The sequence below is a fragment of the Nerophis ophidion genome, linkage group LG11 (genome assembly GCF_033978795.1).
Source record: "Nerophis ophidion isolate RoL-2023_Sa linkage group LG11, RoL_Noph_v1.0, whole genome shotgun sequence".
Classification (NCBI taxonomy): domain Eukaryota; kingdom Metazoa; phylum Chordata; class Actinopteri; order Syngnathiformes; family Syngnathidae; genus Nerophis; species Nerophis ophidion.
The window spans coordinates 21,602,670-21,629,407 of record NC_084621.1 but is presented as its reverse complement, the minus strand read 5'-3'; the positions used below and the strand labels follow the sequence as shown (position 1 = coordinate 21,629,407).

General features: G+C 43.3%; 1 protein-coding gene across 1 annotated transcript in view; it reads right to left on the bottom strand.

The window, feature by feature from the left end:
- LOC133561809 (leucine-rich repeat and immunoglobulin-like domain-containing nogo receptor-interacting protein 1) overlaps positions 1–26,738 on the bottom strand; it is a 43,962-nt gene that overhangs the window by 3,400 nt on the left and 13,824 nt on the right. Inside the window, exons 2-3 of the mRNA XM_061915379.1 lie at positions 8,095–8,200; positions 66–7,996 (exon numbers count right to left, since the gene is read on the bottom strand). Of these exons, the coding sequence (XP_061771363.1) occupies positions 6,173–7,984 (1,812 nt within the window). The 5' untranslated portion in view covers positions 7,985–7,996; positions 8,095–8,200 and the 3' untranslated portion in view covers positions 66–6,172. The remainder of the gene's footprint in view (positions 1–65; positions 7,997–8,094; positions 8,201–26,738) is intronic.

Sequence of the window (26,738 nt, the reverse complement as noted above, 5' to 3'; positions counted from 1 at the left end):
AGGAAGGGAGTCAAAGCGAGCAAAAGAGAGCGACACAGGTGAGGCTCCAAAGATGTGACGCTTACTGAACCAGGGCCAAGTTCCGGCTTGGAGTAGTCTGCGGAGTGAGTCTTTGTGCCACTGCCTCTCGTCAAGACCAGGTACGTTGATTGATGATTGCCTCCGGCTGTGGAGGCGCGTGGCGCGTGTGGGGGCGTGTCCTGCGGTACTGCAGCGGAGCCTCCAGGTGCTCCTGCTGAGGGAGAAGCAGACTGCAGTGCAGGATAAAAGAGCAATAAGGTGCTGCTATAAATAAATAGATTACTGTTAAGATAAATATATTCAACTTTTGCATATACATCCACGTTTATGGGTGTATGTTAAATTGTCTTTATATTCCAGCGGTAATATTATGATGTTGGTGGTTTTTACTTGAGTCATATTGCCATCATAGAGCAGCCTGCACTTATCTTATTAAGTTATCACACAACTTTAGTATGCTTAAAGTCAGTTGCTATAGTTATTTGCTATTGTGCTCAAGCTGTACTTTTTCTATCTGTGCAAGGACAGCCTTCTTGTCTGAAGTGTGGCCTCAGCCGCAGATGATATCTTTTGTTTTAGGATTTCAAGGACCTCAACGGAGATAAGACGACAGCACGCAGATTAAGCAGAGACAAGGCGAAATCAGCACATTCCGTCACGTATTGCGCGTACCGCAGCGGCATGCCATGATATGTGTGACCACTCCTTTTAGAAACGCCCTCAGTGATGTGGACTGGGGAACTCCTGAATAAATAGAGGGACGCGGGAGCTGTACCTTAGAACGTAGGGCGACACTGTGACTTAAGTGTGCAGCTCCATGCTTTCTCCTCATGAGCTAAATTGAACGCTGTCTCTGCTCCTTGTCTGTTTAATAGATGTCATCAGTGTTTGAACCTGACACTTTTGTTTGACTGCCATCTACTGGTCACACTTATCATTGCACCATGTACCAAATAAAATAGCTTTAAGGTGGGTAAGCTCAACCAAACGTATTCCTTACATTAGGCCCACCGGGTTATAAAGGAGCACTGTCGAGTTTCGAGAAAAACGAAATGATTTTAAGTGCCTTATAGTCCGGAAAATGCAGTACTTTTATTATATTGTATGCTATTATGCAGGTCCCAGATTTAGAAAAGCCAGGTACCCATAGGGTAAGGATTGTTTTTTAATGTATAATATGTCCCAATTGGAGGAGAATAGAAAGGTCCAGAACTACACTCTGTCTTGCGTGCGCAGGTGCTCATGTAATCCCCGTGGCTTTTGTCGTCTTGCGACGAGGCCATTTTTGTGTGTGCACCGAAACACAAAGTACAGATTAAGTGCTTTTGGTTACGCAAGAATACGTGTGCTGCTCTTTGCCTCTGACAAAAAGAATGATCCCGTCGGAAAGATTTAATTTGAAGACGATTAGACCTCAACTCGCAGCACGGTACGACAGGGGTTAGTGCATGTGCCTCATAAAACGAAGGTCCTGAGTAGTCCTGGGTTCAATCCCGGGGCTCGGGATCTTTCTGTGTGGAGTTTGCATGTTCTACCCGTGACTGCGTGGGTTCCCTCCGGGTTCTCCGGCTTCCTCCCACCTCCAAAGACATGCACCTGGGGATAGGCTCCTCCCACCTCCAAAGACATGCACCTGGGGATAGGCTCCTCCCACCTCCAAAGACATGCACCTGGGGATAGGCTCCTCCCACCTCCAAAACATGCACCTGGGGATAGGTTGATTGGCAACACTAAATGATCCCTAGTGTGTGAATGTCCATCCATCCATCCATCTTCTTCCGCTTATTGGAGGTCGGGTCGCGGGGGCAACAGCCTAAGCAGGGAAACCCAGACTTCCCTCTCCCCAGCCACTTCATCTAGCTCTTCCCGGGGGATCCCGAGGCATTCCCAGGCCAGCCGGGAGACATAGTCTTCCCAACGTGTCCTGGGTCTTCCCGGTGGCCTCCTACCGGTTGGACGTGCCCTAAACACCTCCCTAGGGAGGTGTTCGGGTGGCATCCTGACCAGATGCCCGAACCACCTCATCTGGCTCCTCTCGATGTGAAGGAGCAGCGGCTTTACTTTGAGTTCCTCCCGGATGGCAGAGCTTCTCACCCTATCTCTAAAGGAGAGCCCCGCCACACGGCGGAGGAAACTTATTTTGGCCGCTTGTACCCGTGATCTTATCCTTTCGGTCATGACCCAAAGCACATGACCATAGGTGAGGATGGGAACGTAGATCGACCGGTAAATTGAGAGCTTTGCCTTCCGGCTCAGCTCCTTCTTCACCACAACGGATCGGTACAACGTCCGCATTACTGACGACGCCGCACCGATCCGCCTGTCGATCTCACGATCCACTCTTCCCACACTCGTGAACAAGACTCCTAGGTACTTGAACTCCTCCACTTGGGGCAGGGTCTCCTCCCCAACCCGGAGATGGCATTTCACCCTTTTCCGGGCGAGAACCATGGACTCGGACTTGGAGGTGCTGATTCTCATTCCGGTCGCTTCACACTCGGCTTCAAACCGATCCAGTGAGAGCTGAAGATTACGGTCAGATGAAGCCATCAGGACCACATCATCTGCAAAAAGCAGAGACCTAATCCTGCGGTAACCAAACCGGAACCCTTCAACGCCTTGACTGCGCCTAGAAATTCTGTCCATAAAAGTTATGAACAGAATCGGTGACAAACGACAGCCTTGGCGAAGTCCAACCCTCACTGGAAATGTGTTCGACTTACTGCCGGAAATGCGGACCAAGCTCTGACACTGATCGTACAGGGAGCGGACTGCCACAATAAGACAGTCCGATACCCCATACTCTCTGAGCACTCCCCACAAGACTTCCCGAGGGACACGGTCGAATGCCTTCTCCAAGTCCACAAAGCACATGTAGACTGGTTGGGCATACTCCCATGCACCCTCAAGAACCCTGCCGAGAGTATAGAGCTGGTCCACAGTTCCACGACCAGGACGAAAACCACACTGTTCCTCCTGAATCCGAGGTTCGACTATCCGGCGTAGCCTCCTCTCCCTGTGTGAATGTGAGTGTAAATATTGTCTGTCTATCTGTGTTGGCCCTGTGATGAGATGGCGACTTGTCCAGGGTGTAACCCGCCTTCTGCCCGAACGCAGCTGAGATAGGGTCCAGCACCCCACCACCTAGAGCGGTAGAAATGGACGGAAAGATGGACAGACCTAAATTCCGATTGGGTAAGTGTAAGAATAATTGTTTCTAAATTATCACCAAAACATTTGTATTACATTGTGTTCTTGACAAGATGACACTGGGACTTCCAGGCGGACAGATGGGGGGATCTGCCCAACTTCCAAAATAACTCTTTTTGAAGTATTTTTACAAACTCTTTTTCAACTATTTTATGGAATTATTTTTGAAATATTTTATTTTACTCTCTTTGAACTATTTTATGGAACTCTTTTTGAACTGTTCGGGAACCGAAGGCAACGCTGTCTACGACCCAGGTCCCCGAGGAATCAGCTGTGGGAATGGGGGGGAGTCAAATAAAGAAGGAGTATGATCTTGGGGCAGAGCGTGGTGCAGGACTGTACAGAGAGTACAGTGGCCATGTCTCTCCTCAAATATGAGTCCAAATTTAATTCTGTCTCTGTTTGATTCTTTGCCTCTTGTCTTGTTTAATAGATGTCATCAGTGTTTGAACCTGACCGTGAGCTGACATGAACGCAGGAAACACACGTGGTAGATTGAGACAGCGTCGTTTAATCACCTTAAATGTGCGTAGGCTAATGAAGTTGGCAAAATCAAAGAAATAGAAACAGTCTGTCGTCGCGTTGAGCGGCGTCCACGCGTCAGGAGTAACTGAGAGACAGAAGTAAGCCAGCGCTCACACACGCACGTCCTTGACCTGAATATTTACAAGATCCGCGTACTCTCCTTTATTGAGGCACATATTCTCTGGTGTTGCGCAGCTACAAAAGAAAGAAGTATTTCCATGCGATATAAAAAGTTATAGATGCGGTAAAGAAACCAAAACGTGTCATTCCTTGTTTACATTAGGCTAGAAGTCCTTGGTGCGACTCGCAAACGTCCCCCGTGAGGCCGCCACTCATACTTGCCAACCTTGAGACCTCCGAATTCGGGAGATGAGGAGGGGATTGGGGAGTAGTTGAAGGGGGGTTGTATATTGTAGCGTCCCGGAAGAGTAAGAACTGCAAGGGGTTCTGGGTATTTGTTCTGTTGTGTTAAAGTTGTGTTACGGTGCGGATGTTCTGCCGAAATATGTTTGTCGTTCTCGTGTGGTGTAAGTTCCCAGAGTGGCGCACATTCGTAGGAGTGTTTAAGTTGTTTATACGGCCACCCTCAGTGTGACCTGTATGGCTGTTGACCAAGTTTGCATTGCATTCACTTGTGACAGTGTGTGAAAAGCCGTAGAGCAGGGGTCACCAACCTTTTTGAAACCCAGAGCTACTTCTTGGGTACTGATTTATGCGAAGGGCTACCAGTTTGATACACACTTAAATAAATTAACAGAAATAGCCAAATTGCTCAATTTACTTTTAATAAATAAATCTATATATATAAAAAATGGGTATTTCTGTCTGTCATTCAGTCGTACATTTTTTTTCTTTTTACGGAAGGTTTTTCTTTGTAGAGAATAAATGATGAAATAAACATTTAATTGAACGGTTTAAAAGAGGAGAAAACTGGAAAAAATGAAAATCAAATTTTGAAACATAGTTTGTCTTCAATTTCGACTCCTAATCATTCAAAATTCAACCGAAAAAAAGAAGAGAAAAGCAAGCTAATTTGAATCTTTTTGAAAAAATTTGAAAAATATTTTATGGAACACCATTAGTAAATTTTACTGATTAAGATTCATTTTAGAATTTTGATGACATGTTTTAAATATGTTAAAATACAATCTGCATGTTGTTAGAAAATATAACAAATTGGACCAAGCTCTATTTCTAACAAAGACAAATCATTATTTCTTCTAGATTTTCCAGAACCAAATTTTTAAAATAAATTAAAAAGACTTTGAAATAAGATTTAAATTTGATTCTAAATATTTTCTAGATTTGCCAGAATATATTTTTTAAATTTTAATCATAATAAGTTTGAAGAAATATTTCACAAATATTTTTCGTCGAAAAAACAGAAGCTAAAATGAAGGATTACATTAAAATGTATTGATTATTCTTTACAATAAAAAAAAGATAAATTTACTTGGACATTGATTCAAATTGTCAGGAAAGAAGAGGAAGGAATTTAAAAGGTAAAAAGGTATATGTGTTTAAAAATCCTAAAATCATTTTTAAGGTTGTATTTTTTCTCAAAAACTGTCTTTCTGTAAGTTATAAGAAGCAAAGTAAAAAAATAAAAGACCAAGTTTTAAATTTTTTTTCTTGGAATTTCAAATTCTATTTGAGTTTTGTCTCTCTTAGAGTAAAAAATGTCGAGCAAAGCGAGACCAGCTTGCTAGTAAATAAATAAGCTCACTGGTAAGTGCTGCTATTTGAGCTATTTTTAGAAACAGGCCCGCGGGCGACTCATCTGGTCCATACAGGCTACCACATTGGTGACCCCTGGTGTGGCGCATATTTGTAAGAGTGTTAAAGTTTTTTATACGGCCACCCTCAGTGTGACCTGTATGGCTGTTGACAAAGTATGCCTTACATTCGCTTGTGAGAGTGTGTGAAAAGCCGTAGAGGATATGTGATTGCACCGGCACACTGTTTGTATGGAGGAAAAGCGGACGTGAAGACAGGCTGTCCTCACTCAGGTCCACATGTTAAGGGGTGACGGTTTCAGGTGAGAAAGGACGCTAAATGCAGTGCCTTAAGGCACGCCCCCAATATTGTTGTCTGGGTGGATATTGGGAGAAATTCGGGAGAATGGTTGCCCTGGGAGATTTTCGTGAGGGGCACTGAAATTCGGGTGTCTCCCGGGGAAAATCGTGAGATTTGGCAAGTATGCCGCCACTTAACATGTTTTACTGCTATGGTCTCTTCAGCTCCACGGCTTGTGTTGGCAATATAGACGCTGCAATGCGGGACGAGCACTTGAAAAGGTTTGGTGGACCCAGAATGCATGTCGGTATGAAGTACGCGAGTTACGGTGAGTGGTAAATAGCCCAACTCGCTGACTCCGAAAGAGGAGTCCTTAAAGGTCCAAACTGCTTAGTCGGCTTTAAATAAGTTTCATGGTGAACCTCCCACCATCCCCGCCGTCTCCTCCCCCGCCCATGGAGGAGCGAGGAACAAAGTCAATGGTGGCCGTGTGCTTGATTTGGCCTTTGCTCTGGCTCCAGAAGAACATGAAGACAAAGCAGATGGCCACCGAGCTGAGGAAAGACAAGAAGCCCATGGTGGTGGCGATGATCAGCGTTTTGGCGTCAAAAGGGTAGGGCTTGGCCGTTTCGGCTGAGGAATTGGTAGCTTGGGGGACCAGGGGCTCCAGCCAGTCTTCCTCGGTGAAGAAGGGGATAGTTCGGTTTTGAGCGACCGCCTTTACATAGAGGCCGACTGTCAGGCTGTCGTTGCCGGCAGCGTTGCTTGCGAGGCACTGATAGGTTCCGCTGTCATGGACCTGTGCGTACCGGACTTCCAGAGTACCATTAGGCAAAACTCTGATTCTTCCCGTTGAAGAGACTTTTGTCTTGTGGGACGAGATCCAGGTGAAGGATGGAGCTGGATCACCATCAGCCTTGCAGGAGAACAGAACGGTGGCGCCCTCCTCCACCCTGGCCTCCTGCGGCCTACGATCTAATATACGGGTAGGACGGCAGGTAAACAACCTCGGCAGCTCCTTTTCTGAAAAGTCTCTGAATTCTCGCTGCCTCACGGTGTCGGGGGTAGAGCACGTGGGCTGGTGTCCGCCAAAGTTCAGGCGCAATCGCCGACGTACCACCCATAGCAAGCGGCAGTCGCAAGCTAGGGGATTCCCATCTAGTCTGAGCACCTGAAGGTTTCCCACTGAGTGCAAGGTGCTCTCCTCTAAAGTCGTGAGGTGATTGGAGGAAACATTAAGCATGCGAAAGTAGGTTAGGCCCCTGAAAGCCCCCGGTTCTATACGTAGCAAGTTACCCCCGACAAGATGTAACTCTTGGAGTCTAAGGAGATCCCCCAACAGGTTACTTTGAATAACAGTGATCGGGTTATAGGACAGGTCTAGGAAGCGCAGGTGTACCAGGTGACGAAGTGCTGAGTATGGTACAGCACTGAGGTTGCAGTTGCTAATGACCAGAGCAGTCAAATTGAGTCCAATCAGGCTGTTGCTCGCCATCGTGTCCAGAGTTGGCCAACTGACCATGATCAGGGTTTGTAGACGGTGCAGCCGACGGAAAGCGTTGTTAGGCAGAGTGGAAATTGTGAGACGGAGCATGCGGAGACGCATCAGGCTCTGAAGCTGAGACAACGCCTCGGTGGGAATAGACGTCAAATTACTACGATCTATGTTAAGTTCCTGCAGACTTTGCAAACCCACAAAAGCCCGCTGAGAGATGAACACCAAGTCATTCTCATCTGCCTCAAGCGTCTGCAGGTTCACCATTTCTTTGAATGTGTAGTCTAGGAAGACCAGAATCTCATTCTGGCTCAGATCCAAAAATCGTAGACCGGACAGGCCAGAAAAAACCCCGACAGGAATGATTTTGAGTCGATTGTTTTTAATCCGAAGTGTCCTGAGGTTCTGTAGTCCCTGGAAAGCATCCACCTCAATCATAGAGATTAGATTCTCGCTGAGGTCGAGTTCTTGAAGTTGCGGGAGGCCAGAGAACTGCCGGCGCCCTACAGTCCTGATCTTGTTGTAGGACAAATCCAGACGCCTTGCATCGCCGGAAAAACCCTCTGGGATGGTGTTCAAATGTTTGCCGGAGCAGATGACTTCAGTCGCCTCGTCTGGACACACGCACCGTGGAGGGCAACTTTCTGCGGACGCCTGCAGTCCGGCCTGCAGCAGGACGCCCAACGCTGCCCATCGAACTGCAGACTCCACAAACATCTTACCCCCTTTCTGGAAGGACACACAGACCACTGGTCAGACGTCGGACAAAGTGCTGACATAGAAGTAGAACTACCACTTCTTCTTGACACGGAACATAAGAAAAATACCCTTTGAGAGCCAGAGCCCGACTGCAGATGATCATAACCAGGGCCAGTCCGGTCGGAGTCCGGCTCGGGTCTGGTCTCGTGTTAGTCCTCTATGCCGTCGAGTCACCTGTAGGAAGACAGGGAGAGATTATGTTACAGTAAACAAAAACTGGCAGTTCATTTGCAGGATTTTACAGTAAGAAATAGTTGTTTTTCCCTTTACAGTAATGCACTGTTTTACAGTAAAAAACTGGCAGCTTAGTCACCAGAATTTTACCGTACAATCTAAAAGTTACAGTAATGCTCTGTAAAAACAACACTTGTAGGTTTTACAGTAAAAATAAAACAACTGGCAGGTTAGTCGCCAGAATTGTACTGTAAAATTAAAAGTGGCATCAATTTACAGCAATTCACTGTAAAATGACATTTTTACAGTACAAAACCTGAGAAGTCAGATGCATAATAATTATGTTAAATAAAAGTGGTATTGTTTTTTCCCGATTTACAGTAATGCACTGTAAAAACAACTGTAAACTCTACAGTAAACAAAAACTGGCAGCTTGTTTGCAGGATTTTACAGTAAGGAGTTGCTTTTCCATTTACAGTAATGCACTGTTTTACCGTAAAAAAAACTAGCAGCTTGGTTGCCAGAATTTTACAGTACAATATAAAAGTGTTACAGTAATGCACTGTAAAAATTACATGATTTTACAGTTATAAAAAAACTGACAGCACAGATGCTCAATTTTTACGTAAAAAAAAGTGATATTGTTGTTGTTGTTTTTTTCAATTTACCGTAATGCACTGTAAAAACAACCTAAATGTTACAGTAAAAAAAACTGACAGCTCATTTACAGGATTTTACTGTAAGAAATATAGTCGTTTTTACATGTACAGTAATGCACTGTTTTACAGTAAAAAACTGGCAGCTTATTCGCCAAAATTTTACAGTACACGCTAAAAGTGTTACAGTAATGCATATAAAAAACACATCTAGGTTTTACAGTAAAAAAACAATAACTGGCAGCTCAGTCGCCAGGATTTTACTGTAAACTTAAAAGTGGTATCAATTTACAACAATTCACTGTAAAAATGACTTTTACAGTAAAACAAAACCTCACAAGTCAGATGCATCATTATTATGTTAAATACAAGTGTTATAGTTTTTTTCCCCCCAATTTACAGTAATGCACTGTGAAAACAACCGTAAATGTTACAGTAAACAAAAATTGACAGCTCGTGTGCAGGATTTTACAGTAAGAAATAGTTGTTTTTCCATTTACAGTAATCCACTGTTTTACAGTAAAAAACTGTCAGCTCAGTCGCCAGAATTGTACAAAGTACAGTATAATTTAAAAGTGTTACAGTAATGCACTGTAAAAATTAGGTAATTGTACAGTAATCAAAAAACTGACAGCGCAGATGCTTAATGATTTATTAACTCTAACAAAACAGACTAGGAAACAGAAAAACTTGCACAAGGCACAACAAGGCAAAACAAAAACTACTAGCATGAGAGCTAGAGGTACAAGGCATAGCTCGAAAGCTAGCGAGTAGAAGCATAGAAAAGGCGTCGTCACTTGTTGCCTGTAAAGCAAATTAGGATGCGAGAAAGAATGAAGAAAGAGGGCAGGCTTAAATAAGGACGGTTATTAACAATAACAGGTGTGCGTCGAAAGCGAGGGGCAGGTGAATTTAATAAGAAACCATGGTAACCCGATAAATCAGGAACTAAGGAAGTCAAACAACAGAATGTGATACAAAAACGGAACAAAACTAGAATATGGGATGATCCGGGCAGCGGATCATAACAGAAAGAGTAGTAGCCAGAATAAAGGGTGGAAATAGGGCTTTGGAAAACCAGGAATTTTTGAAAATCCTGGATTTTTTTTTCTTGAAAAAGGGTAGTTTGAATTTCCAGAATGGTGGAATGTGTTGTAGGTGGAATGTTTTAAATAAGTCGAAGAATGTGGGAATTGTGGAAGTTTGAAAAATGGCCAATTCATTTTGAATGGGGAAAATGCAGAAAAACAAAAGCAATTATGGGAAATCAGGGATTTTTTTTTTTTTTTTACAAATGTTGAAGTACAGCACATAAAAACTGAACAGGCTGAATATTTTGAAGTTGGAACAGTTTGAATCAGATGAAAAATGTGGAAGTTGTGGAACTTTGAAGACTGTCTACACACTGTTTCCGCTTCTAAGTGCTCCCTGTGTATGTTGGTGTGGGCTCACATGTACATGGGGTCATATTACCAGCATTGTCATGGCATGCACAAAAAAGTACCTGTATTTAACAAATGCAGCACAGTACCTTCTTCAATTCATTAGTACCACGGTACTTTTTTTTTACCGGTATTCCGTACCACTCTAGTCCCAAGTTTGGAAGTTAAATGTCAACCGCTTGGATGCCGGCGTACAATTGAACTGAGCCTGACTCCGGTGTCGGTTTCCAAGTGTCAAATTCTTGAGCTTCCGTCGTGAGTCCACATGAAGCAGCTGCACACTTAAGTGTTACCTGGTAAATCATGAACTTAGCCACACTAACCCGAACCTTCAGCCATTGGCGGAGAAACCTAGGTCAGCCGGTGTGAAGCGGGTTTTGTCAATGTCGGTTTTCCAGCTCCTACTTCCGGATTAGCAAATAAATCAATGCGAGGGCTTTGGTATCCGAATGATCTCGCGCTCAGCCGTCGGACTCAAGTTCTGATCCGGGCTGATCCGGGCTGGTGAAAGACACGGGCTGGCAGGTGCGTGGTATCTCAAGCACCCAGGCTGTTCCTCTGACCAGCCAATCAGAAATTCCCTTCAGTCAACTACCCCCCCGGACCCCATACCTCTTAGCCCCTCCATGCCTCCTGGTACCCCAGCGCCTCCAAAACCCTCAAATATAGACTCCAAACATCCCAGAACAAGCTAGTCAGGTTACTTCTAGACCTCCACCCCAGATCATACCTCACTCCTACCCACTTCTCCGAAGTGGGCTGGCTCAGGGTGGAGGACAGAGTCAAACAACTTGCCCTGAGCATAGTCTATAACATTTTCTACACCTCCCTAATACCGAAGTAAATAGATGATAAATGGGTTGTACTTGTATAGCGCTTTTCTACCTTCAAGGTACTCAAAGCGCTTTCACACTACTTCCACATTTACCCATTCACACACACATTCACGCACTGACGGAGGGAGCTGCCATGCAAGGCGCTAACCAGCACCCATCAGGAGCAAGGGTGATGTGTCTTGCTCAGGACACAACGGACCTGACGAGGTTGGTACTAGGTGGGGATTGAACCAGGGACCCTCGAGTTGCGCACGCCCACTCTTCCACTGCGCCATGCCGTCCCTTTGGAACCGTGACCCCCCACCCCGTGATACCATGAATTGATTAACGTGGACCCCGACTTAAACAAGTTGAAAAACTTATTCGAGTGTTACCATTTAGTGGTCAATTGTACGGAATATGAACTGTACTGTGCAATCTACTAATAAAAGTATCAATCAATCAATCAAACCACCCCACTATTTGAGAAGAACCGTGTTAAAGTGATACTGGTGGTTGCTGAAAGATGCACACATTACATTAATTTTCTTTCTTATTTTAAGGGATGGGGGTCAGCACTAGCCCCGACTCCCAGGGTCATGCCAGGGAGGAACCAAAAGTACATGTCAAACTACTTCCTTATGACCGCTATAACCACAACACCAGGGGGAGCTCCACAAACCACGTTAAACCCAGATCCTGATCTAACAAAGGGCTTAACTCATTCTCCTTCCATGCCACATCAATATGGAATGCACTCCCAACAGGTGTAAAAGAAAGTGCTTCTTTATCCTCCTTCAAAACTGCAGAAAAAGAACACCTCCAGGCAACTACAACCCTAGACTAAAACCCTCCCCCTACCACATCCTCCCTCCCTGGATTGTAAATAATCAAATGTATATACTTGTTCTTATGCTTTCTGAGCTCACTATGTTCACTACTTGTTGTACATATACTACAAAATCAGACCTACTGACGACTGCTGCTCCGACCAGCCAATTGGCTCTGACCCAGCCAATCAGAAATTCCCATCAGTCGACTACCCCCCGCACCCCATACCTCTTAGCCCCTCCACGCTGCAGCCATGGGTTGTGACCCCGGGAGTCGGGGCTAGTGCTGACCCCCATCCCTTAAAATAAGAAAGAAAATGAATGTAATGTGTGCATCTTTTAGCAACCACTGGTATCACTTTAACACGGTTCTTCTCAAATAGGGGGGTGGTCTCCTGGGGCGGGGAAAAGGGGTGGGGGGCCGGGGGGGACACAGTTCCATGCCAGGGGGGAACCCAAAGTATAATGCTATGCAAATGTGTACACACATGGACAAAGATAAGACATTCTGAAGGAAAATTCTGTGGTCAGATGGAACAAAAATGGAGCTGTTTGGCTACAATACCCAGCAATATGTTTGGAGGAGAAAAGGTAGGGCATTTAATCCCTAGGAACACCATCCCTACCGCCAAGCATGGTGGTGGTAGTATGTTGCTCTGGGCCTGTTTTGCTGCCAATGGAACTGGTGCTTTACAGAGAGTAAATGGGACAATGAAAAAGGAGGATTACCTTCTTATGTTGGAGTGTCCACCATCAGATCGGTAGGTTGTGATTTCGAACCCCGGCCGAGTAATAAAAAGACGATAAAAATGGGACCCATTACCTCCCTGCTTGCCACTCTGCATCAATTGGGGGATTGGGGATTAAATCACTAAAATAATTCCCGAGCGCGGCCACCGCTGCTGCTCACTGCTCCCCTCTCCTCCCAGGGGATGGGTCAAACGCAGAGAGTAATTTCGACACACCTAGTGTGTGTGTGACTATCAGTGGTGCTTAATAACTTAAGTTAAAGTACCAATGATTGTCACACACACACACTCGGTGTGGCAAAATTATCCTATCCCATCACCCTTGATCACCACCTGGGAGGTGAGGGGAGCAGTGAGCAGCAGCGGTGGCCGCGCCCGGCAATCATTTTTGGTGATTAAACCCCCAATCCCAACCCTTGAAGCAGAGCAGGGAGGTAATTTTTATAGTCTTTGGTATGACTCGGCCAGGGTTCGAACTAGAGACCTACCGATCTCAGGGCAGAAACTTGAACCACTAGGCTGCTGCAATGTGTACACACAGCCAGCCTAAGTAGCATGTTAGCATGGATTATTAGCATTGGATTCTGTGAGAGAAGACACCGTGTCACAGCCGTCCGGTATCGTTCACATTCGAACTGATACCTGGGAATAAAAACTGATATCAATATCTGTAGTTTTCTGTGTGGTAGTAAAATTGTTGAGTAATAAAATCTTTGAAACATGAGATAAATAGTGATTCAACACCCAATTCCAGCCCTCGACGCTGAATGCAGAGAAGGGAGGTAAGGAGTCGCCCTTTTTGTAGTCCGACTTGGCCGGATTTCGAACTCTCGACCTACCGATCTCAGGGGCGGACACTCCAACCACTATGCTGCTGCAATGTGTACACACAGCTAGCCTAAGTAGCATGTTAGCATGGATTATTAACATTGGATTCTGTAAGAGAAGACGCCGTGTCACAGCTGTCCGGTATGGTTCACATTCGAACCGATACCTGGGAATGAAAACCGACACAAATATCTGTAGTTTTCCTTGTGTCCGTGTGGTAGTAAAATTGTTGAGTAATAAAATCTTTGAAACGTGAGATAAATAGTGATTCAACCCCCAATTCCAGCCCTCGACACTGAATGCAGAGCAGGGAGGTAACGGGTCGCCATTTTAATAGTCTTTGATGTGACTCGGCCGGGGTTCGAACTCGCGACCTACCGATCTCAGGGGCGGACACTCCAACCACTACGCTGCTGCATTGTGTACACACAGCCAGCATAAGTAGCATGTTAGAATGGATTTTTAGCATTGGATTCTGTGAGAGAAGACACCGTGTCACAGCTGTCAGGTATTGTTCACATTCGAACCGATACCTGGGAATGAAAACCGATATCAATATCTGTAGTTTTCCTTGTGTCCGTGTGGTAATAAAATTGTTGAGTAATAAAATCTTTGAAACATGAGATAAATAGTGATTCAACCCCCAGTTCCAGCCCTCGACACTGAATGCAGAGCAGGGAGGTAATGGGTCGCCATTTTAATAGTCTTTGGTGTGACTCGGCCGGGGTTCGAACTCGCAACCTACCGATCGCAGGGCGAACACTTGAACCACTAGGCTAGTGCAATGTGTACAAACAGCCAGCCTAAGTAGCATGTTAGCATGGATTATTAGCATTGGATTCTGTGAGAGAAGACACCGTGTCACAGCTGTCCGGTATGGTTCACATTCGAACCGATACCTGGGAATGAAAACCGATACCGATATCTGTAGTTTTCTGTGTGGTAGTAAAATTGCTGAGTAATAAAATCTTTGAAACGTGAGATAAAAAGTGATTCAACCCCCAATTCCAGCCCTCGACGCTGAATGCAGAGCAGGGAGGTAACGGGTCGCCATTTTTGTGGTGTGACTTGGCCGGGGTTCGAACTCGCGACCTACCGATCTCGGGGCAAACAATTGAACCACTAGGCTAGTGCAATGTGTACACACAGTCAGCCTAAGTAGCATGTTAGCATGGATTATTAGCATTGGATTCTGTGAGAGAAGACACTGTGTCCCAGCTGTCCGGTATGATTCACATTTGAACCGATACCTGGGAATGAAAACCGACACCAATATCTGTAGTTTTCCTTGTGTCCGTGTGGTAATAAAATTGTTGAGTAATAAAATCTTTGAAACGTGAGATAAATAGTGATTCAACCCCCAATTCCAGCCCTTGATGCTGAATGCCGAGCAGGGAGGTAATGGGTCGCCATTTTTGTAGTATGACTTGGCCGGGGTTCGAACTCGCGACCTACCGATCTCAGGAGCGGACACTCCAACCACTACACTGCTGCAATGTGTACACACAGCCAGCCTAAGTAGCATGTTAGCATGGATTTTTAGCATTGGATTCTGTGAGAGAAGACACCGTGTCACAGCTGTCCGGTATCGTTCATATTCGAACCGATACCTGGGAATAAAAACCAATATCAATATCTGTAGTTTTCTGTGTGGTAGTAAAATTATTGAGTAATAAAATATTTGAAACGTGAGACAAATAGTGATTCAACCCCCGATTCCAGCCCTTGATGCTGAATGCCAAGCAGGGAGGTAACGGGTCGCCATTTATGTAGTATGACTTGGCCGGGGTTCGAACTCGCGACCTACCGATCTCGGGGCGAACAATTGAACCACTAGGCTAGTGCAATGTGTACACACAGTCAGCCTAAGTAGCATGTTAGCATGGATTATTAGCATTGGATTCTGTGAGAGAAGACACTGTGTCCCAGCTGTCCGGTATGATTCACATTCGAACCGATACCTGGGAATGAAAACCGACACCAATATCTGTAGTTTTCCTTGTGTCCGTGTGGTAGTAAAATTGTTGAGTAATAAAATCTTTGAAACGTGAGATAAATAGTTATTCAACCCCCAATTCCAGCCCTCGACGCTGAATGCAGAGCAGGGAGGTAAGGAGTCGCCATTTTTGGAGTCCAACTCGGCCGGATTTCGAACTCTCAACCTACCGATCTCAGGGCGAACACTCGAACCACTAGGCTAGTGCAATGTTTACACACAGCCAGCCTAAGTAGCATGTTAGCATGGATTATTAGCATTGGATTCTGTGAGAGAAGACACCGTGTCACAGCTGTCCGGTATTGTTCACATTCGAACCGATACCTGGGAATGAAAACCGATATCAATATCTGTAGTTTTCTGTGTGGTAGTAAAATTGTTGAGTAATAAAATCTTTGAAACGTGAGATAAATAGTGATTCAACCCCCAATTCCAGCCCTCGACGCTGAATGCACAGCAGGGAGGTAACGAGTCGCCATTTTTGTATTACGACTTGGCCAGATTTCGAACTCTCAACCTACCGATCTCAGGGCGAACACTCGAACCACTAGGCTAGGGCAATGTTTACACACAGCCAGCCTAAGTAGCATGTTAGCATGGATTATTAGCATTGGATTCTGTGAGAGAAGACACCGTGTCACAGCTGTCCGGTATGATTCACATTCGAACCGATACCTGGGAATGAAAACCGACACAAATATCTGTAGTTTTCCTTGTGTCCGTGTGGTAGTAAAATTGTTGAGTAATAAAATCTTTGAAACGTGAGATAAATAGTGATTCAACCCCCAATTCCAGCCCTTGACGCTGAATGCAGAGCAGGAAGGTAACGGGTCGCCATTTTTGTAGTCTTTGACTTGGCCGGGGTTCGAACTTGCGACCTACCGATCTCAGGGGCGGACACTCCAACCACTACGCTGCTGCAATGTGTACACACAGCCAGCCTAAGTAGCATGTTAGCATTGACTATTAGCATTGGATTCTGTGAGAGAAGACACCGTGTCACAGCTGTCAGGTATAGTTCACATTCGAACCGATACCTGGGAATGAAAACCGATATCAATATCTGTAGTTTTCCGTGTGGTAGTAAAATTGTTGAGTAATAAAATCTTTGAAACGTGAGATAAATAGTGATTCAACCCCCAATTCCAGCCCTTGATGCTGAATGCAGAGCAGGGAGATAATGGGTCGCCATTTATGTAGTATGACTTGGCCGGGGTTTGAACTCACGACCTACCAATCTCAGGGGCGGACACTCCAACCACTATTCTGCTGCAATGTATGTACACAGCCAGCCTAAGTAGCATGTTAGCATGGATTGTTAGCATGGATTGTTAGCACTCCGTGAGAGACTGTAATATCAACAGAGCTCAAATTTGTGTATTCACGCACAGCATAAAAGGTTTGGTGGACAAAATGAAACATAAGAGGAATGGCATAAAACATGTCTTTCCGTGGCAGCGTTGGAGAACGTTGTACACTAAACCAATCACGGTGGGTTCAAAGACCGCCGAAATAAGTAGGACAGAACAAAGGAGTGGGCTTTCTAACAAGTAGGAAGGTTTTTCAACAATTGTATTTTTCACCTTTTGAGCACATTTAACAATACCGTCATCATTTTTCCACGGAACCGCAATATGGAATTTTCATACGGTTCCAGCAGAACATGAAAGCTGATCACGGCCCACGGGTTCTTTGACGCTGGTCTCCCAGATATTTTTAGCTGATCGCCGCGAGAGCGACAAGACCCTTAAATCCCAATTAAAGTGGCTGGAACAGTGTGTGTGTGTGTGTGTGTCTTTGTGCGTGCCTGGTTTTATGGGCTCTTTGGCACCTGCCGCAGTGTGGCCGGCCCCCGGGACCCCTCTGCATGCAAGCAGCACATTTTAAAAGGTTTGCCTGTGGGATGATACCAAACACACGAGAACGGAGCAGCTGCTTGAAGAGAAAACATTCCCTCTGGACTATTTTGTTCTTGCCTGCTTGCCGCTGGAAAACTGCAACAAAGACTCAAAAGAGTCTTTTAGAGAAGTCACGACGTATGTGTATATGTATTTTGTCCTGGGAATGACGTTAAAGGGCATCCGGCAGTGGAGGCTCCTCTATGGGGGTCTTGAGGTTAACCCCTTTACTACTGTCATCCCAGCTGGTCCCTTGGCAAAGGCCTAGTACCTGACTGCCCCCTAGCCAGGGATACGGTCTTAGACTTGATCTGACCAATCCAAGTGTTGGACTAGATCTGACCAATCTAAATCTTAGACAAGATCTGACCAATCCAAGTCTAAGACTAGATCTGATTAATCGAAGTCTATGAGTATGAACTGACGAAGCCGGTTGAAATGTCTTCCAAGACAACTTTTTGACTGATTTTAAGTGAAAGCTGGCTTAATCAGGTCTTCAAATATGTCAACACTTTACATAATGTCATGGCTGACCACAAAACTTTCCTCCAGAAAGTCTTATCTTTGTACGAAGAAAAAATTGGCCACAATACCCAGCAATATGTTTGGAGGAGAAAAGGTAAGGCCTTTAATCCATCATGCCTACCGTCAAGCATGGTGGTGGTAGTATTATGCTCTGGGTCTGTCTTGCTGCCAATGGAACTGGTGCTTTACAGAGAGTAAATGGGACAATGAAAAAGGAGGATTAGCTCCAAATTCTTCAAGACAAGCTAAAATCATCAGCCCGGAGGTTGGATCTTGGGCGACGTTGGGTGTTCCAAAAGTGGTATACATTCTAAAACAGGGGTCACCAACGCGGTGCCTGCAGGAACCAGGTAGCCCGTAAGGACCAAATGAGTACCCCACTGGCCTGTTCTAAAAATAGCTCAAAAAGCAGCATTTACCAGTGAGCTGCCTCTATTTTTTAAATTGTATTTACTTACTAGCAAGCTGGTCTCGCTTGGCTCTGCATTTTTAATTCTAAGAGAGACAAAACTCAAATAGAATTTGAAAATCCAAGAAAATATTTTAAAGACTTGGTCTTCACTTGTTTAAATAAATGCATTTTTTTTTTTTACTTTGCTTCTTATAACTTTCAGAAAGACAATTTCAGAGAAAAAATACAACTTTAAAAATGATTTTAGGATTTTTAAACACATATACCTTTTTACCTTTTAAATTCCTTCCTCTTATTTCCTGACAATTTGAATCAATGTTCAAGTATTTTCAATTTATTGTAAAGAATAATAAATACATTTTAATTTAATTCTTCATTTTAGCTTCTGTTTGTTCGACGAATTATATTTGTAAAACATTTCTTCAAACTTATTATGATTAAAATTCAAAAAACTTATTCTGGCAAATCTAGAAAATATGCAGAATCAAATTTAAATCTTATTTCAAAGTCTTTTGAATTTCTTTTAACATTTTTGTTCTGGAAAATCTAGAAGAAATAATGATTTGTCTTTGTTAGAAATATAGCTTAGTCCAATTTGCTATATATTCTAACAAAGTGCAGATTGGATTTTAACATATTTAAAACATGTCAACAAAATTCTAAAATTAATCTTAATCAGGAAAAATTACTAATGATGTTCCATAAAATATTTTTTAATTTTTTTCATAAAGATTCGAATTAGCTGGTTTTTCTATCCATTTTTTTTAGGGGTTGAATTTTGAATTTTTAAGAGTCGAAATTGAAGATAAACTATGTTTCAAATTTTTTCCCCTGTTTTCTCCTCTTTCAAATCGTTCAATTAAGTGTTTTTTCTTCATTTATTCTCTACAAAAAACCTACCATAAAAGGAAAAAAAAATGTACGACGGAATGACAGACAGAAATACCCTTTTTTTTTTTATACATATAGATTTATGTATTAAAGGTAAATTGAGCAAATTGGCTATTTCTGGCAATTTGTTTAAGTGTGTATCAAACTGGTGGCCCTTCGCGTTAATCAGTACCCAAGAAATAGCTCTTGGTTTCAAAAAGGTTGGTGACCCCTGCTCTACAGAGAGTAAACGGGACAATGAAAAAGAAGGGTTACCTCCAAATTCTTCAGGACAAGCTAAAATTACCATCCCGGAGGTTGGGTCTTGGGCACAGTTGGGTGTTCCAACAGTACAATGACCCCAAACACACGTCAAAAGTGGTATACATTCTAAAATATGAATAACCGCTAATGACCACCCTGTAGTTCCGGTTCTTCATTATGTACTCAGCTACTCCACATTGTCCAACTAGGTCTTGGACGTGAATTGTTTTCCCGAGGTGCAAAGCGAATGGAGTGGAAACGGCATGAAGGTAAAGACATTTCTTTATTTTAACACTAACTAAAAACAGAAATAAACAAAAAGCGCTCACAATGGAGGTATAAAACTTGGCTATGGGAACAAACAAAAACTTGCACTATGGCATGAATAACGAACTAACTTACTTGGAACGGAACGAGAACGGGACATGGACCACAAGGTGCGTAACAGGTGATGGAGAGTGTGAAGGAGGTGATGTTGCCAGGATGAACAACAGAAACAGACAGGCTTAAATAATACTGTGGTGATTAGTGAAAACAGGTGTGAGACATGAGGACAGGGGCGTGACATGAGAACAAGGTGAAAACTAATGAGTTGGCAAGGTAATAAGACAAACAAGGAAGTGCAAAAACTAGAAACAATGGAGTCTTAAAGGGGAACATTATCACCAGATCTATGGAAGCGTCAATATATACCTTGATGTTGCAGAAAAAAGACCATATATTTTTTTAACCGATTTCCGAACTCTAAATGGGTGAATTTTGGCGAATTAAACGCCTTTCTATTATTCGCTCTCAGGTAGTCAATCCGGCATTTTCTTGAACACATTACAAACATCGAGTCTAATCAGCTCTGTTATTGTCCGTTTTTTCGACTGTTTTCCGTACCTTGGAGACATCATGCCTCGTCGGTGTGTTGTCGGAGGGTGTAACAACACGATCATGGACGGATTCAAGTTAATTTACGTGGCGTGTACATCGATTAGCACGGCATGCTATTCGATGCTAACATGCTCTTAAGGCTAGCTGTATGTACATTTGTAGCTATATGTGCATCCAGCCTTTCTCTCCACCCACATTTAATGCCAAACAAACACTTACCAATCGACAGATTTAAGTGTTCCAAGGTGCGAAAGTCCCGATCGTTTGGTCTGCACATTTTACCGGCGATGCTAAGGCAGACAATCGCCGAATAGCGTCGATAGCTATTCGCTCAATAGCTTCAGTTTCTTCTTCAATTTCGTTTTCGCTATCTGCCTCCACACTCCAACCATCCATTTCAACACATGCGTAATCTGTTGAATCGCTTAAAGGGGAACATTATCACCAGACCTATGTAAGCGTCAATATATACCTTGATGTTGCAGAAAAAAGACCATATATTTTTTGAACCGATTTCCGAACTCTAAATGGGTGAATTTTGGCGAAGTAAACGCCTTTCTGTTTATCGCTCTCTTTGAGACGACGTGAATGTCACATCGGTGGTCAACGCCATGTTTCCCTACCACATCGAGTCGAATCAGCTCTTTTATTTTCCGTTTTTTCGACTGTTTTCCGTACCTTGGAGACATCATACCTCGTCGGTGTGTTGGCGGAGGGTGTAACAACACGATCATGGACGGATTCAAGTTGATTCATGTGGAGTGTGCATCGATTAGCACGGCATGCTAATCGATGCTAAAATGCTATTTAGGCTAGCTGTATGTACATTTGTAGCTATCTTTGCATCCAGCCTTTCTCTCCACCCACATTTAATGCCAAACAAACACTTATCAATCGACTGATTTAAGTGTCACAAGATGCGAAAGTCCCGATCGTTTGGTCTGCAAATTTTACCGGCGATGCTAAGGCAGACAATCACCGAATAGCCTCAATAGATATTCGGACAATAGCTTCAGTTTCTTCTTCAATTTTGTTTTCTTTATCCGCCTCCTTACTCCAACCGTCCGTTTCAATAAATTCGTGATCTGTTGAACCGCTTAAGCCGCTGAAATCCGAGTATGAATCCGAGCTAATGTCGCTATATCTTGCTGTGCTATCCGCCATGTTGGCATCACTAAATGACGTCACAGGAAAATGGACGATGGATTTAAAGATAGCGAAAATCAGGCACTTTAAAGCCTTTTTTTCGGGATATTCCATGATGGGTAAAATTTTGAAAAAAACTTCGGAAAATAAAATAAGCCACTGGGAACTCATTTTTATTGGTTTTAACCCTTCTGAAATTGTGATAATGTTCCCCTTTAAGCAAAACAGAACATAACTGTCAGAAACATTCTGTGTAAATTATGAAATAAAACCTTGTATTGGAGCTTCAAGAAGAATGCTGGACTTCCAGGCGGACAGATGGCAGAATCTGCCCAACTTTCAGAGGAACTCTTTTAAGTATTTTTACGAACCCTCTTTGATATATTTTATGGGACTCTCTGTGATCTATTTTATGGGACTTTCTTTGATCTGTTCGGGAACCGAAGGCAATGCTGGTCACAACGAAGGAGGGCGGTGAAAATCAAATAAAGAAAGAGAAGCACGGTCTTGGGTCAGAGCTTGGTGCAGGAACTGTGCAAGATGTACAGAGGCCATGTCTCTCCTCGGATCCGAGTCCAAATTTAATTCTGTCTCTGTTTGATACTTTGCCTTTTTGTCTTGTTTAATAGATGTCATCAGTGTTTGAACCTGACAATAACGAAACAAAAACATGAACAGACACGACAAGCCTTCTCCGTTTTTTTCCGGTTCCTGGTTGACTCAACTTGATGAGGGTGGGGCACCATCATTACAAAGGAAACAGAACACCCTGAAGTTTTTCCCTAAGATAAAACGAACAGATGTGTGTGAGACGTCGACGTGATGGAAGTGGGTCACTGGCAGATCTGCCCGCGGCGCGGCCCGAGCTCGCCGCCATAATTCCACATTCCGACGAGCGCGGCGCAAAGTGCAGCGTCTGTAATATTAATAATAGCGCCGGTAAATGAGGGGAGGGAATTAGTCTCAGCACGGCGGCGGTGCGACCTGACAAACGAGGCTGTCTCTGCGGTCGTGCGTCACGTCAATGGGCGGAGGTCACAATCCCTCACATGAGACCGGTGAGCCTCCGGTCAGAGGTGAGAGGTCGATCACACTAATTCCGGAAGACACGAGTTGGAAGTGAAGTACATTCGACATCTTGACTAGAATCGGGCATCTTACATTCTGATTCTTTTAGAACGGTCCAGATTTTCGATGCTCTGTCCGACGACCAGAGCATCTGTTTAGCCACTCCTTGGGTCAGTAGTCCTCCATTGCAGCAACTAAACCACATGTCTCTTTAGTATTATTATCACTGGAGGTGGAAGCTAAGGATGTCACACACTGAGAGCAAGGCAGGCTAATTGCCAGGCTAACCGCTAAACTAGCCTCTGAACCAGCTTTCAAGAACACAAGAAATAAGTGCTTGGTGAAGTTGAAAAAGTGTAGAAGTGTTTTCTAGCTGAGAGCAATCAGTTATTGAGAGGAAACCAACAAGTACCTTATTGATCATCTGAAGAGCAGATAATATACCAACTGTCCATATATATATATATATATAGATGCATATATATATGTATCTATATACATATATATATATATATATATATATATATATATATATATATATATATGTATATAGATGCATATATATGTATATATATATATATATATATATATATATATATATATATATATATATATATATATATATATATATATATACAAACCCCGTTTCCATATGAGTTGGGAAATTGTTTTAAATATAAACGGAATACAATGATTTGCAAATCATTTTCAACCCATTTTCAATTGAATGCACTACAAAGACAAGATATTTGATGTTCAAACTCATCATTTTTGCATATAATAATTAGCTTAGAATTTCATGGCTGCAACGTGTGCCAAAGTAGTTGGGAAAGGGCATGTTCACCACTGTGTTTCATCACCTTTTCTTTTAACAACACTCTATAAACGTTTGGGAACTGAGAAAACTAATTGTTGAAGCTTTGAAAGAGGATTTTTTTTCCCATTCTTGTTTTATGTAGAGCTTTAGTCTTTCAACAGTCCGGGGTCTCCGCTGTCATATTTTGCGCTTCATAATGCGCCACACATTTTCTATGGGAGACAGTTTTGGACTGCAGGCGGGCCAGGAAAGTACCCGCACTCTTTTTTACAAAGCCACGCTGTTGTAACATGTGCTGAATGTGGCTTGGCATTGTCTTGCTGAAATAAGCAGGGGCGTCCATGAAAAAGACGGCGCTTGGATGGCAGCATATTTAACCTGTATGTACCTTTCAGCATTAATGGTGCCTTCACAGCTGTGTAAGTTACCCATGGCTTGAGCACTAATGTACCCCCATACCATCACAGATGCTGGCTTTTGAACTTTGCGTTCATAACAGTCTGGTTGGTTGGCTTCCCCTTTGGTCCAGATGACACAATATTGAATATTAACAAAAATAATTTCAAATGTGGACTCGTCAGACCACAGAACACTTTTCCATTTTGCATCAGTCCATATTAGATGATCTCGGGCCCAGAGAAGCCGGCGGCGTTTCTGGATGTTGTTGATAAATGGCTTTCGCTTTGCATAGTAGAGCTTTAACTTGCACTTACAGATGCAGCGACAAACTGTATTTAGTGACAGTGGTTTTCTGAAGTGTTCCTGAGCCCATGTGGTGATATCCTTTAGAGATTGATGTCGGTTTTTGATACAGTGCCGTCTGAGGGATCGAAGGTCACGGTCATTCAATGTTGGTTTCCGGCCATGCCGCTTACGTGGAGTGATTTCTCCAGATTTTCTGAACATTTTGATGATATTATGGACCGTAGATGTTGAAATCCCTAAATTTCTTGCAATTGCACTTTGAGAAACGTTGTTCTTAAACTGTTTGACTATTTGCTCACGCAGTTGTGGACAAAGGGGTGTACCTCGCACCATCCTTTCTTGTGAAAGACTGAGCATTTTTCAGGAAGCTGTTTTTATACCCAATCATGGCACTCACCTGTTCCCAATTAGCCTGCACACCTGTGGGATGTTCCAAATAAGTGTTTGATGAGCAATCCTCAACTTTCTCAGTATTTATTGCCACCTTTCCCAACTTCTTTGTCACGTGTTGCTGGCATCAAATTCTAAAGTAAATGATTATTTGCACAAAAAAAAAATGTTTATCAGTTTGAACATCAAATATGTTGTCTTTGTAGCATATTCAACTGAATATGGGTTGAAAATGATTTGCAAATCACTGTATTCTGTTTATATTTACATCTAACACAATTTCCCAACTCATATGGAAACGGGGTTTATATATATATATATATATATACATATTTATTTATTTATACTTTTTTTTTAAACTTTTTTTATAAGTCAACCTGTTTAAAAAAAGATTAATAAAATCCTTATAATTATAATAAATAAAATCCTTATAATTATAATGCTAAATAATACATCGGTTTGCATCAAGAATCTATTCTGAATCCAATATTCCCCTCAGATAGAACCCAACGATTCATCTAGATCATGGGTATCAAACTCTGGCCCGCGGGCCAAATTTGGCCCGCCGTGTAATTTCATTTGGCCCTTGAGGCAATATCAAATTAACATTAGAGCTGGCCCGCCGCTGTAACACCACATTCACCACTAATACTCATACTTGTCAACCCTCCCGAAGTTCAGTGCCCCTCCCGAATTCCTCCCGATTTCCACCTGGACAATAATATCGGGGGGGTGCCGTAAAAGCACTGCCTTTGGCGTTTTCTACATGTCGCCACGTCCGCTTTTCCTCCATACAAACAGCGTGCCGGCCCACTCACATAATATATGCGGCTCATACACACACACACAAGTGTATGCAAGGCACACTTGGTCAACAGCCATACAGGTCACACTGAGGGTGGCCGTATAAACAACTTTAACACTGTTACAAATATATGCCACACTGTGAACCCACAGCAAACAAGAATGACATCACATTTCGGGAGAACATCCGCACCGTAACACAACATAAACACAACAGAACAAATATCCAGAACCCCTTGCATCACTAACTCTTCCGGGAAGCTACAATATACACCCCCGCTACCACCAAACCCCGCCCCAACTCAAACCCGCCGCCGAAAAGAGGCATTCAATTTGTATTTGTATTTTGTTTGATATGCCATTGATATTTTTTAATTATTATTATTTAAAACTCAATTTTGCATGTCAATATAAAGTTATATAAGCCTTGCTTGGTCAATATTCAATGCAAAACTTGTTTGGGTCCCTATTAAAGGATTAATTTGTTCAACCTCGGCCCGCGGCTTCGTTCAGTTTAAAATTTTGGCCCACTCTGTATTTGAGTTTGACACTCCTGATCTAGATCCTTGTAATTATGCTTTCTTTGTGTTTTCTGCATCATCAAGGGACACCGACTGCCCGAAAAGGAGTAGGAAGAAGCAAAGCTGAGGTTTTGAGATCCATTCCAGTGTGAGGCAGAGAAAAGTTTTGTTAAGGGTGGTGACGTCGGTCACAAGTGTCGCTCTCTTCCCAAAGCATCTTGTTGTCGTCGCCACGGCAACACGTGAAGCCGCTTCCTCTACCGCGCGCGTTTTAAATCCCCTTTAAAAACAGATTACTCTAACGTGCTTTTGCCGCGCTCCTTCATAATCTATTGTTTAATCATTTCAGCGTATTGCTTTTGGGAGAGCGCTCGGTAATCCTCTTATTTGGCGGTTATTTGTCCGCTCCACTATGCCTTGAGAGAACACCACTTGCGCCGCGGGCCTCCTGGTCCCGCTCGCCATCCTTGTAGTAATACGATGACATCATGGCTTGGTGTCTACTGCAAGTGATGCCCTGGCCCCGCCTCCCGACTGAGTAGTCGGAGTGCACTTGAAATTGAGAGTGCAGACAAGAAGGGCGAAGGATGCTCTCTTCAAGAGGGCCGCATGATTAATCAAGACTGGAACGACATCAAGGTTTTAATTTGTGCGATAAACAACCGGAGGCGGAGGTTTATTTTTGTCCTCAAAATTCTACTGACTATACCCCATATTTAGAGTGTAAAACATGTATTACAAATAAAGAAAACCTGTATAAAAACACATGTACATAAGTATTTAAAGATTTTGCTCAATACTTTGTTGATGCAACTATGGCTGTTATGGTTGGAGGAGGGAGTTGTGACGGCACAGAACTACAAGGGGGCAATAGAGCTCTGTGATTTATTATATATATATATATATATATATATATATATATA